The sequence below is a fragment of the Somniosus microcephalus genome, chromosome 9, assembly GCF_052327205.1.
Source record: "Somniosus microcephalus isolate GS21.2 chromosome 9, FLI_Smic_1.0, whole genome shotgun sequence".
NCBI lineage: Eukaryota > Metazoa > Chordata > Chondrichthyes > Squaliformes > Somniosidae > Somniosus > Somniosus microcephalus.
In genome coordinates this window covers 122,460,206-122,473,441 of record NC_140995.1, presented here as the reverse complement: position 1 = coordinate 122,473,441, position 13,236 = coordinate 122,460,206, and the positions used below count along the sequence as shown (strand labels likewise).

The window sequence follows — 13,236 nt, the reverse complement described above, 5'->3', positions numbered from 1 at the left end:
CTCGAGCATCCCCGATTATAAATCACTCAATCATTGGTGACCGTGCCTTCTGTTGCCTAGGCCCGAAGCTCTGGAATTCCCTGCCTAAATCTCTCTGCCTCGCTCTCCTCCTTTAAGACGCTCCTTAAAACCTCTCTTTGATCAAGCTGTTGGTCACCTGCCCTAATTTCTCCTTATGTGGCTTGGTATCAAATTTTTGTCTCATTATACTCCTGTGAAGCGCCTTGGGACGGTTTACTACGTTAAAGGCGCTATATATAGGTACAAATTGTTGTTGTTTTCCTTGGAACAGAGAAGGTGACCTAATAGAGGTTTTCAAGATGATGAGAGGTTTTGATCAGAGTAGAGAGAGATAAATTATTCCCTCTAGTGCGTAGCAAGGGCACAAAATGTCCTCTGGGTGGGGGGACTTCAATGTCCATCACCAAGAGTGGCTCGGTAGCACCACAACTGACCGAGCTGGCCGAGTCCTAAAGGACATAGCTGCCAGACTGGGTCTGCGACAGGTGGTGAGGGAACAAACAAGAGGGAAAAACCTACTTGATCATGTCCTCACCAATCTACTTGTTGCAGATGCATCTGTCCATGACAGCATTGGTGGAAGTGACCACCGCACAGTCCTTGTGGAGACGAAGTCCCGTCTTCATGTTGAGGATACCCTCCACCATGTTGTGTGGCACGACCACCGTGCTAAATGGGACAGATTTCGAACAGATCTGGCAACTCAAAACTGAGCATCCATGAGGCACTGTGGGCCATCGGCAGCAGCAGAATTGTATTCAACCACAATCTGTAACCTCATGGCCCGGCATATCCCTCACTCCCATTACCATCAAGCCGGGAGATCAACCCTGGTTTAACGAAGAGTGGAGGAGAGCATGCCGGGAACAGCAACAGGCATACCGAAAAATGAGGTGTCAACCTGGCGAGGCTACAACACAGGACTACTTGCATGCCAAACGACGGAAGCAACATGCAATAGACAGAGCTAAGCGATCTCACAACCATCGGATCAAATCAAAGCTCTGCAGTCCTGCCACATCCAGTCGTGAGTGGTGGTGGACAATTAAACAGTTAGCAGCAGGAGGAGGTTCCAAAAATATCCCCATCCTCAATGATGGTGGAGCCCAGCACGCGAGTGCAAAAGACAAGGCTGAAGCATTTGCAACTATCTTCAGCCAGAAGTGCCGAGTGGATGATCCATCTCGGCCTCCTCCTGAGGTCCCCAGCATCACAGATGCCAGTCTTCAGCCCATTCAATTCACTCCATGTGATGTCAAGAAACGGCTGAAGACACTGGATACTGCAAAGGCTATGGGCCCTGACAACATTCCGGCAATAGTACTGAAGACTTGTGCTCCAGAACTAGCTGCGTCCCTAGCCAAGCTGTTCCAGTACAGCTACAACACTGGCATCTACCCGGCAATGTGGAAAATTGCCCAAGTATGTCCTGTCTACAAAAAGCAGGACAAATCCGACCCGGCCAATTACCGTCCCATCAGTCTACTCTCAATCATCAGCAAAGTGATGGAAGGTGTCGTCGACAGTGCTATCAAGCAGCACTTACTCAGCAATAACCTGCTAACTGACGCCCAGTTTGGGTTCTGCCAGGGCCACTCAGCTCCTGACCTCATTACAGCCTTGGTCCAAACATGGACAAAAGAGCTGAACTCGAGGGGAGGTGAGAGTGACTGCCCTTGACATCAAGGCAGCATTTGATCGAGTGTGGCATCAAGGAGCCCTAACAAAACTGAAGTCAATGGGAATCAAGGGGAAAACTCTCCATTGGTTGGAATCATACCTAGCACAAAAGGAAGTTGGCTGTGGTTGTTGGAGGTCATTCATCTCAATCACATGACATCACTGCAGGAGTTCCTCAGGGCAGTGTCCTAGGCCCAACCATCTTCAGCTGTTTCATCAATGACCTTCCCTCCATCATAAGGTCAGAAGTGGGGATGTTCGCTGATGATTGCACACTGTCCAGCACCATTCGAGACTCGTCAGATGCTGACGCAGTCCGTGTCCATATACAGCAAGACCTGGACAACATTCAGACTTGGGCTGACAAGTGGCAAGTAACATTCGCACCACACAAGTGCCAGGCAATGACCATCTCCAACAAGCGAGACTAACCATCTCCCCTTGACATTCAATGGCATTACCATCGCTGAATCCCCCACTATCAACATCCTGGGGGTTACCATTGATCAGAAACTGAACTGGACCAGCCATATAAATACTGTGGCTACAAGAGCAGGCCAGAGGCTGGGAATTCTGCGGCGAGTGTCTCACCTCCTGACTCCCCAAAGCCTTTCCACCATCTACAAGGCACAAGTCAGGAGTGTGATGGAATACTCTCCACTTGCCTGGATGAGTGCAGCTCCAACAACACTCAAGAAGCTCGACACCATTCAGGATAAAGCAGCCCGCTTGATTGGCACTCCATCCATCCACCACCTTCAACATTCACTCCCTCCACCACCGGCACACTGTGGCTGCAGTGTGTACCATCTACAAGAGGCACTGCAGCAACTTGCCAAAGCTCCTTCAACAGCACCTTCCAAACCCACGACCTCTACCACTTAGAAGGACAAGGGCAGCAGATGCATGGGAACATCACCACCTACAAGTTCCCCTCCAAGCCACACACCATCCTGACTTGGACCTGTATCGCCGTTCCTTCACTGTCGCTGGGCCAAAATCCTGGAACTCCCTTCCTAACAGCATTGTGGGTGTACCTACACCATATGGACTGCAGCGGTTCAAGGCGGCGGCTCACCACCATCTTCTCAAGGGCAATTAGGGATGGGCACTAAATGCAGGCCTAGCCAGCGACACCCACATCCCATCAATGAATAAAAAAAAAACTAGTGGTCATAGACTTAAAATCATTGGCAAAAGATCTAGGAGGAAAGATGAGACGACATTTTTTCCACTCAGTTGCCAGGATCTCAAATGCTCTACTAGAAAAGGTGGTGGAAACGGATTCCACAAATAATTTTTAAAAGGAGCTCGACAGGTACTTGAGAATGGAGGAACTTCGTGTTACGGACAAAAAGTGGGAATGTGGAACGAAGCACGACTGCTCTTTCAAAGAGCCAGCACAGGCACGACGGGCTGAACGGCCTCCTTCTGTGCTGTCAATTTCTATGATTCTAAGCAACCTATACCAACTTATTACAGCAGCAGCTGGACAACATCCAGGCTTGGGCTGATGAGTGGCAGGTAATATTCCTGCCACTTTAAGTACCAAGAAATGACCATCTCAAACAAGATAATACCTCCCTAACCTTGAACGGCACCACCATCACTAATTTCCCCACCTTCAACATCTTAAAACAATGCTGCATTGAGTCTGAGTGAATTAAACATTAATGGGTATTGACTGATGACACGTCGACCCACAGGAAAGGTGCAGTTGTTATTCACTAAAGTTTATGCTGTATAAATGGTAGAGATCCAGCCTTTGAAGTCTGAGCTCAAATTCTGCCAAGTAACTAGGACAGTGAAAGCAGTGCTTAAAAAGATGTTAAAAGGTTTTCCATGCGACAGAAGTGCAGGTAATTTATTTAAATGTTGCAACATAGGAGGAGGAGGAGGAGGAGGAGGAGGAGAGAGAAGGAGGAGAAGGAGGAGAGAGAAGGAGGAGAGAGAAGGAGGAGGAAGAAGGAGGAGAGAGAAGGAGAAGAAGGAGGAGAGAGAAAGAAGAAGGAGGAGAGAGAAAGAAGAAGGAGGAGAGAGAAAGAAGAAGGAGGAGAGAGAAAGAAGAAGGAGGAGGAGAAAGAAGGAGGAGGAGGAGAGAGAAAGGAGGAGGAGGAGAGAGAAAGGAGGAGGAGGAGAGAGAAAGAAGGAGAAGGAGGAGAGAGAAGGAGGAGAGAGAAGGAGGAGAGAGAAGGAGGAGAGAGAAGGAGGAGAGAGAAGGAGGAGAGAGAAGGAGGAGAGAGAAGGAGGAGAAGGAGGAGGAGAAGGAGGAGAGAGAAGGAGGAGAGAGAAGGAGAGAGAAGGAGGAGAAGGAGGAGAGAGAAGGAGAAGAGAGAAGGAGGAGAAGGAGGAGAGAGAAGGAGAAGAAGGAGGAGAGAGAAAGAAGAAGGAGGAGAGAGAAAGAAGAAGGAGGAGAGAGAAAGAAGAAGGAGGAGAGAGAAAGAAGAAGGAGGAGAGAGAAAGAAGAAGGAGGAGGAGAAAGAAGGAGGAGGAGGAGAAAGAAGGAGGAGGAGGAGGAGAAAGAAGGAGGAGGAGGAGAGAGAAAGGAGGAGGAGGAGAGAGAAAGGAGGAGGAGGAGAGAGAAAGAAGGAGAAGGAGGAGAGAGAAGGAGGAGAGAGAAGGAGGAGAGAGAAGGAGGAGAGAGAAGGAGGAGAGAGAAGGAGGAGAGAGAAGGAGGAGAGAGAAGGAGGAGAGAGAAGGAGGAGAGAGAAGGAGGAGAGAGAAGGAGGAGAAGGAGGAGAGAGAAGGAGGAGAGAGAAGGAGAAGAAGGAGGAGAGAGAAGGAGGAGAAGGAGGAGAGAGAAGGAGGAGAAGGAGGAGAGAGAAGGAGGAGAGAGAAAGAAGAAGGAGGAGAGAGAAAGAAGAAGGAGGAGAGAGAAAGAAGAAGGAGGAGAGAGAAAGAAGAAGGAGGAGAGAGAAAGAAGAAGAAGGAGGAGAGAGAAAGAAGAAGGAGGAGAGAAAGAAGGAGGAGGAGAGAGAAAGAAGAAGGAGGAGGAGAAAGAAGGAGGAGGAGGAGAAAGAAGGAGGAGGAGAGAGAAAGGAGGAGGAGGAGAAAGGAGGAGGAGGAGAGAGAAAGGAGGAGGAGGAGAGAGAAAGGAGGAGGAGGAGAGAGAAAGGAGGAGGAGGAGAGAGAAAGGAGGAGGAGGAGAGAGAAAGAAGGAGAGAGAAGGAGGAGAGAGAAGGAGGAGAGAAGGAGGAGAGAGAAGGAGGAGAGAGAAGGAGGAGAGAGAAGGAGGAGAGAGAAGGAGGAGAGAGAAGGAGGAGAGAGAAGGAGGAGAGAGAAGGAGGAGAGAGAAGGAGGAGAAGGAGGAGAGAGAAGGAGAAGAAGGAGGAGAGAGGAGGAGGAGAAGGAGGAGAGAGAAGGAGGAGAAGGAGGAGAGAGAAAGAAGAAGAAGGAGGAGAGAGAAAGAAGAAGAAGGAGGAGAGAGAAAGAAGAAGAAGGAGGAGAGAGAAAGAAGAAGGAGGAGAGAGAAAGAAGAAGGAGGAGAGAGAAAGAAGAAGGAGGAGAGAGAAAGAAGAAGGAGGAGAGAGAAAGAAGAAGGAGGAGAGAGAAAGAAGAAGGAGGAGGAGAAAGGAGGAGGAGAAAGAAGGAGGAGGAGGAGAAAGAAGGAGGAGGAGGAGAGAGAAAGGAGGAGGAGGAGAGAGAAAGGAGGAGGAGGAGAGAGAAAGAAGGAGGAGGAGAGAGAAAGAAGGAGGAGGAGAGAGAAAGAAGGAGGAGGAGAGAGAAAGAAGGAGGAGGAGAGAGAAAGAAGGAGGAGGAGAGAGAAAGAAGGAGGAGGAGAGAGAAAGAAGGAGGAGGAGAGAGAAAGAAGGAGGAGGAGGAGGAGAGAGAAAGAAGGAGGAGGAGAGGGAAAGGAGAGAGAAAGGAGGAGGAGAGGGAAAGGAGAGAGAAAGAAGGAGGAGAGGAGAGAGAAAGGAGGAGAGAGAGAGAAAGGAAAGAGGGCACGAGGGTGGGTGGGAGAGCGCACACGAGCGGGAGAGCGAGAAATTTAATGTATTTCACCATAGTTTTAAACTTGCAGAAGCCATACTGCCAATCTGTTTCTCCAACAACGCAGTCTTCTTGCCGCTCCCTATAAATACACAAGTGACTCATTACTGGTCTAAACCAATTTCCCTGCACCTGTTGCTTCTTACATCACCTGGAAACAGAACTGTATACACTTATCTTTTGAAGGAAAAGATTCTGCTTTAACATCTACAAAATTCAGGAATGAATGTTTAACAACTATACAAGCTTATGAATTGCAATCTGAAGCAACTATGTATGTTAAGGTGTTACATGAATGAATTAATACAGAATTGATTGACTAGGTGGTGCAATGGATCAGCACACTATCCATCCATCGTGCACGCGAGGATAGGATCTAGCCTGGACTACACTCAGTACCTAGTGGAAACAAGTGTATAGCACACTAGTGTGTTCAGATCCATTCGCAATTCCTCAGATAATGAACCAGTTCATGCCTGCGTGCAGCAAGACCTGGACAACATCCAGACTTGAGCTGATAAATGGCAAGTAATGCTCACACCACACAAGCGCCAGGCAATGACCATCTCAAGCAAGAGCGTATCCATCCCCCATGTCAATCAATGGCATTACCATCGCCAAATCCACCACCATCAACATCCTGGGGGTCACCATTGACCAGAAACTTAACTGGACCAGCCATATAAATACTGTGGCTACAAGAGCAGGTCAGAGACTGGGTATTCTGTGACGAGTGGCTCACTTCCCAACTCCCCAAAGGCTCCACCACTTAAAAGGCACAAATCAGGAGTGTGATGGAATACTCTCCACTTACCTGGATGGGTGCAGCTGCAATAGCACTTGGGAAGCTTGACACCATTCAGGACAAAGCAGCCCACTTGATCAGCAGCCCATCCACCACCTTAAACATCCACTCCCTCCACCACCGGCATACCGTGGCTGCAGTGTATACTATCTACAAGATGCACTGCAGCAACTCACCAAGGCTCCTTCAGCAGCACCTCCCAAACTCGTGACCTCTACCACCTAGAAGGACATGGGCAGCAAGCACATGAGAACGTAATCACCTCCACATACGTCTCCAAGTCACACACCATCCTGACTTGGACATATATCGCTGGTCCTGCATAGTTGCTGGGTCAAAATCCTTGAACTTCATATCTAACAACACTGTAGGAGTACCTTCATCACACTGACTTCAGTGGTTCAAGAAGGTGGCTTACCACAACCTTCACAAGGGCAACTAAAGATTGGCAATAAATGCCTGGAAACCATTCCTTCTGCCAACTCACCCCAAAATGGTGTTGGACAGGGGGGCTGGTGGAATAATTGCTCACCCACTCCCATCGGAATTTATTGCAAGATTCATCAAGGGGCAGAAGTTGGTTCCACCTCAACGTCCATTTCCTCTGCGGTCTTCCTACCTGAATTCTGCTGCTTGACAAAGTGGAATTTCTGGGCAAACATTTTTGTTTCAAATGTAATGCAGATTAAACTACAGGAGCAATGAAGTAGAGGAAACGGACTATGAGGAACACAAATCATGCAGTTCATTAACTGTACTTGGATCTCCAAAAACAATGGAAGGAAAATGTATGGTACAAATATCAAATCACTGGCAAACTTCGTCCCAAAAAGTTCTCATAAGTCCAAGTTCAATTATCCAAAAAAGTAGATTTGTAGTTTGAATGATTTGCATAATTTCCCTAGACTAACTACACAGAAACCAAGATGGAGTTTTTGAATTTATTCGACATTCAGTCCCACAAATTATGTTGCTAACAGACCAGTGAACGGATTGTTCTGAATACAAATAAGTTGACAGGAAGCAAAGGCAGATTTTGGAAACTACCTTCTGCCAGAAAGTCATTTATAATTTCAAGTCTCACCCATCTCAAATTTTCTGTGGGTGTGCATTTCATTACCTTTGTCTATAGTATAATATGTGCTACTTTAGCTCCAGAACAGAAAAACACTGAAAAGAACTCTAATGATACACTTTGGTAAAATAGGCTGCATTCTTAAGAAACAAATATACATTCTTAGTGAAAAGATTCAAAAATCTGTATTCATAAAATCCACCTACTGTAACCAATCACTAGTCCTCTTGTTAGGGATGCAAACATTTCAAACAATTCAAACAATTCTGAATTAATGAGCTGACCCTTGCATTAGTCACTTTCATCAATGATGGCCAGCAAGATAACATTTTATTGTAGGCTTGTTATTCTTCATTCTTTGAATGTCGTCCAGTGGCCACATACAAATAGTTACTGCCATCATTCATTCATGTTTTGTTTTGGGAACAGGAAAGAGAAGATAAATGAAGGAAAGGGAGGAGGAAGATTACCAGCAACATTATCCCTTATAAGCTTTTGGTTAGGTAATCTTCTCCCACTCATGCTTGGAGTACACTTAATTCTACCCCATATTTGGCAGCAATTTTTTTGTCAAAGCCACAGGGAATTAAATATATCATACATACAAAGAGAAAGCCTGTAATAGGTGATGACCCTTCATTAGAATGTCTGCAAATTAAATCAGGCTTTATAGATTGAAAAGATAAAGTTCCAGTTTCTGGCCTGACAAAAACATTTGGTATAGTCTTACATTTCCTATATCACTGTATTATCATCATCATCTCCCAGAAGCAGGAAGAGGGATTAAACCTTTCATGTGATAGAATATCAGAATTCAGGAGAACTGTGGTCATGTTTCAATAGTTCTGCTAGTTTCTTTGATGCAACAACTCTCAAAACAAAATTATCCAAACTACAAACATAAAATTCACAATGGAGAACAGATGTGGCAAATGCCATGCTGCATAATCCCATAAAACAAACTTCAATACAGGCTTCACACACAAATTCAAAGAACTATTTTTCACATCAAAAGGTATTGAAGGTACACTGGTACCTAATCAGTGACACAAATCAGTTTGATCCTTTGATTAGAAAATACATTTTTACATAATGAAACAAGAAATTCAAACGGAGCAACATCAAAGCTGTTGTTGCATGGAACACAAAGAACTATGTGGTTCAGAACGACGTTGAAACCATTCAAAATGGGGGAGGGGGAGGGAGATCATCACCCAGTGAAAATGGCAGCAGAAAATGTCTAAATTACTTACAACAGTGCATGTTGGCAATTCAGCAAATGGCAATGAAATGAAAACAAGAGATCAACAGACACAAACTGCAAATTTTAACAGGATCCTAACATACCAATTTTCTCTCTTCATGTATAACTGTATCCAAATGCCTTACTTTGAAGAACAACCAAAGTGTGATGCAACACAAGAACTAATCCTGTGAGTATCTATAAGGAACGATAGATGTCCTTTCATGCAGGACAAATGCTAAGAGTTCAGCAGTAACTATTGGTAGCAGTCCAAAGACATGCTGACTTTCTAGCTCAACTAGTCACGTCATTCTACTTTTTCCTAAGCTTCTCCTTTACATTAGAGCTTTGAACCTCAAGATTGTAACCAGATTTTTGATAAATTTTAATGGTAGGCATCACCTAACAGTTATTCACATGAAGTGCCAGGAAGCGAGTCATCTAAAATTAGCACATTTCTCTTTTCTCTACATTCATACACTGGCAAAAAAAGTGTCTAAGAAAGATGAAACTGGTCGTAGTTGGATTCGACTTAATGTTCTACTTTAGTATAGTGCCCAGCATTTAGTCACGAGATTAGTAGATTCAAGATTTCCCATTAGCAATATGAATCTTGAACAAACTTTACATTTCACTTCGATCAGGAACTTAAGCTATATACAGTACTGCAAAGAATATAAATCTCAAGATGCGATACTGAGCCCATACAGGGCATTGGTTTGGCCCCATCCAGAGTATCTGTGCAGTGGCAGGGAGTAGAAAAGGCATTTGGTAACAATCAATTGAGGGGAGGGAAGAAAGAAAGATAACTTGTATTTTTAAAGCATCTTTCACAACCTCATGCTATCCCAAAGCACATCATAGCCAATGAAGTATTTTTGAAGTGCAGTTACTCTTGTAATGTTGGGAAACTCGGCATCCAATTTGAGCACACAAACAGCAATCAGATAATCAGTTTTAGTGATGTTGGTTGCGGGATAAGCGCTGACCAGGACACTGGGAAGAGTCCATTGCTCTTCTGGGGGAATTGGTTATATACTTAAAAAGGGAACCATTTGCAGAGCTATGGCAAAAGAGCAAGGGAGTGGGATTAATTGGATAGCTTCTTCAAAAAGGAGCACAGACACGATGGGATGAATGGCCTCCTTCTGTGCTGTATGATTCTATGATTGATTTATTCTTCATAGTGCCGTGGGATCGTTTTTGTCCTCCAGGGATGGGAAATGGGGCGTCCGTTTAACATCTCGTCTGAAAGACGGTAGTGTATTCCGTTTTTGAACTTGGGGTGGTTAAAAATGGTCTTCGGTCCTCGCCACAAACTCCGTTCCCATGCCACTGACTTCATCCCTCTCCCTGGCAGCAGTCTGAGGCTGAACCAGACCGTTCACAACTTTGGTGTCATATTTGACCCAGAGATGAGCTTCCAACCACATATCTGCTCCATCACCATGACCACCTACTTCAAGCTCGGTAACATTGTGTGACTCCATCCTTGCCTCAGTTCATCTGCTGCTGAAACCCTCATTCAGGCCATTGTTACCTCTAGATTTGACTATTGCAATGTTCTCCTGGCTGGCCTGCCATCTTCTAACAAACAAACACGAGCTCATCCAAAACTCTGCTGCTCCTAACTCCCACCAAGTCCCGTTCACCCATCACACCCGTGCTCACTAACCTACATTAGCTCCCGGTCCAGCAACGCCTCCATTTTAAAATTCTCATCCTCGTTTTCAAATCCCTCCATGGTCTCACCCCTCCCCATCTCTGTAACCTCGTCCAGCCCTACAACCCTTTGAGATCTCTGCACTCCTCCAATTCTGGCCTCCTGTGCATCCCAATTTTAATCACGACACCACTGGTGGCGCCTTCAGTTGCCTAGGCCTCAAGCTCCAGAATTCCCTTCCTAAACCACCCCGCCTCTCCACCTCTCTCCTCCTTTAAGACACTCCCTAAAACCTACCTCTGACCAATCTTTTGGTCATCGTCCGAATATCTCCTTGTGGCTTGGTGTCAAATTTTGTCTGATAACGCTCCTGTGAAGCGCTTTAGGATGTTTTACTACGTTAAAAGGTGCTACATAAATGCAAGTCATTGTTGTATTTACTTACCAATAAGAATACCTGCTGATTCCAAGGACTATCCATCATATTGCAGGGCTCTTAAATGGTCAGGACATTACAGTAGACAAAATACAGATAAATATCGAATAATTTCTCTTTTCTTCCTCCCCACCACCCCCCAAATAATATTACCAGCTAGAACATAATGGGAAAGTTCAATCATTTATCAAATTGTTCATTTTCCAAACTAGAACATTGTGGTAGACAGCAAAATGATGTATAGTAGCTTCATATAGGACATGCAATAAATTGCACAACAGACGTTGCTTTAGATACCTTCCAACAACTTACAAGATTTACTTCTTTTACCAAAACATTCCTGTTTTCATAACCTCATTGTGGAAACCTATTCCAAAGCAGTTAGTAAACATTTATTCAGTTGAAAGATAAGGGCCATGAATTAATGGTCAGTATGATGGCGTACTCAGTCATACCACCTTTTAAATTGACCGCGAGTTCGGGATTTCCGCATGAGCTTGTGATCTGTCAAGTTCCGAATAGAAAGATGATCCGCTATGACTTTCAAATCCTCATTGCTGGTGAAAAGTTGGGCTAATTGCCCAGCAACTGCGCATCAATTACGCTGGAAAGTTTGACAGCTGGTGCAAACAGGCGCAGGAGTCTGTTTGCACAGTGTAAAGGGGGGGGGGGGGGGGGGGGAAGCTGAGAAAATTACAATTTCATGGCCATAATTAAAAATGAACACATAAAAGAACCTGCCAGGCAGCTGTACAGGCTTGGTTTGAAGGATGAAATAGTTTTAATCTTTTATTTTAATCTTGCAGAGCCAGTCTTCTCATTTTAAAGTTGAATATCAACCAAAAAACTGTATTGCCAGTTTTATTGATCTATTTTCATTGACCAAAGGGTTTAGTCGTCACAATTCGGAAGTGACAGGGTTTTGCGTTCCAAGAGTGAAGGCCAGCCAGTATTTAGAGTGAGGCGGTCAGGTTGCTATGCTTAACTCTGCTGTAGGCTGGATTACAATTGACTTGTATCTTCCTTTAAAGCAGTCAAAACAGGGCTTTCTAGGTTTCCTGATGGGACAGTGCTCCTTTCACTAGCCAATGTGATCCTTGTGCACCCTGGGATACTACGTTGCGCACAACTCTGCAGCATTTCAAAGCAAGTTTTCGCTTGGAGCTTTGCACCAGGCAAGTGCGGATTTCATTTGGAAGTTGGCGGCGCACTCCTTAGTTATGCTGCCGACTGCAATTTTATGGCCAATAAGCTTATGAAGGGTTTTTTTTTATATAAACGGGAGTTTTTAAATTCAGTACACACAGTATGCAGCAGACCTAAATGGGGATAGGATTTGGCTCAGCTGTTATCAATGTCCTCAAATTATCTGTCTACAGTCATGCAAGACATGGAAAGCCGTCAGCACATGTGGAACTGCACCGAAAAGATTCAGTGCTTTTAATAGAGAGTGGGGGGGGGGGGGGGGGGGGGTGGAAATTAAGTCCAACAAGCCCACCACTTCGATCTGAATATCCTACTGCAGTCCTTCTTGTATCCCTCATACGTTTCTCTCTCTAGAGAGGAATCTAGTTACTTCTCAAACTCATTTATGCTGTCTGCTTTGCTGGCTTTTCCTGCTAGAAGGCCATAATTATTGTGCAAGGAAACAGTCTGATTTACCCTCTTACTCCCAAATTACTAAAAAGCTTCTTGGCTAAAACTTGACAAATTCACTTCAAAATAATAACCTCTCTCCTGAAAAGTTTCACTCGATCACATATTATAAATATGTCCCTGCAGAGTTTAAGTTGCCATTAAGTAATAATTGAAAGTTGTTCCGAGTGGGCACAAACCTGGGAGGTATCCTCCATCAGTCCGCGGATGTTTTCCACCACATCATTGCGCTTGTAGCGACGAAGAGCACTAATGAGTTTTGCCAGGTTGGCTTCAGGATCTCGAATGGTCCAGTGTTGTAAGGCTGCATATGCTCGTTCGTGATCTGCTGAATACCCATTAGAGAAAGCTGCTACTTCCCGTTCAGTAGCATTGGCAAGAAACTGATATATGTCCTTCCATTGGCTACCAATCTGAGCTGCCACAAGTTTCAGAATGTCGACACCTAATTTAAGGAATATAAACTGGTTAGTAATAGCTTCTAATTAGTTCAATGTGCTGTTATTGATGCATTTGACAATTCTTTCATAACCTGCAAATAAGTTTAAACCCGAACAGGCAATAAACAAACTTCAGCAGTCACACAAACCTCTTTCCAGTAAGCTAAATGTTCGACTGTGTAGAAACCCATCGACTTAATGAGTTTCCAAAGCAAGCGGTTGAGAAA

At 44.9% G+C, this 13,236-nt stretch overlaps 1 protein-coding gene across 2 annotated transcripts in view; it reads right to left on the bottom strand.

The window, feature by feature from the left end:
• tnfrsf21 (tumor necrosis factor receptor superfamily, member 21) overlaps positions 1-13,236 on the bottom strand; it is a 75,857-nt gene that overhangs the window by 16,781 nt on the left and 45,840 nt on the right. For both annotated transcript variants that reach the window (XM_085997106.1, XM_085997107.1), the window contains exon 4: positions 12,749-13,014. In XM_085997106.1, the coding sequence (XP_085853232.1) occupies positions 12,749-13,014 (266 nt within the window). The remainder of the gene's footprint in view (positions 1-12,748; positions 13,015-13,236) is intronic.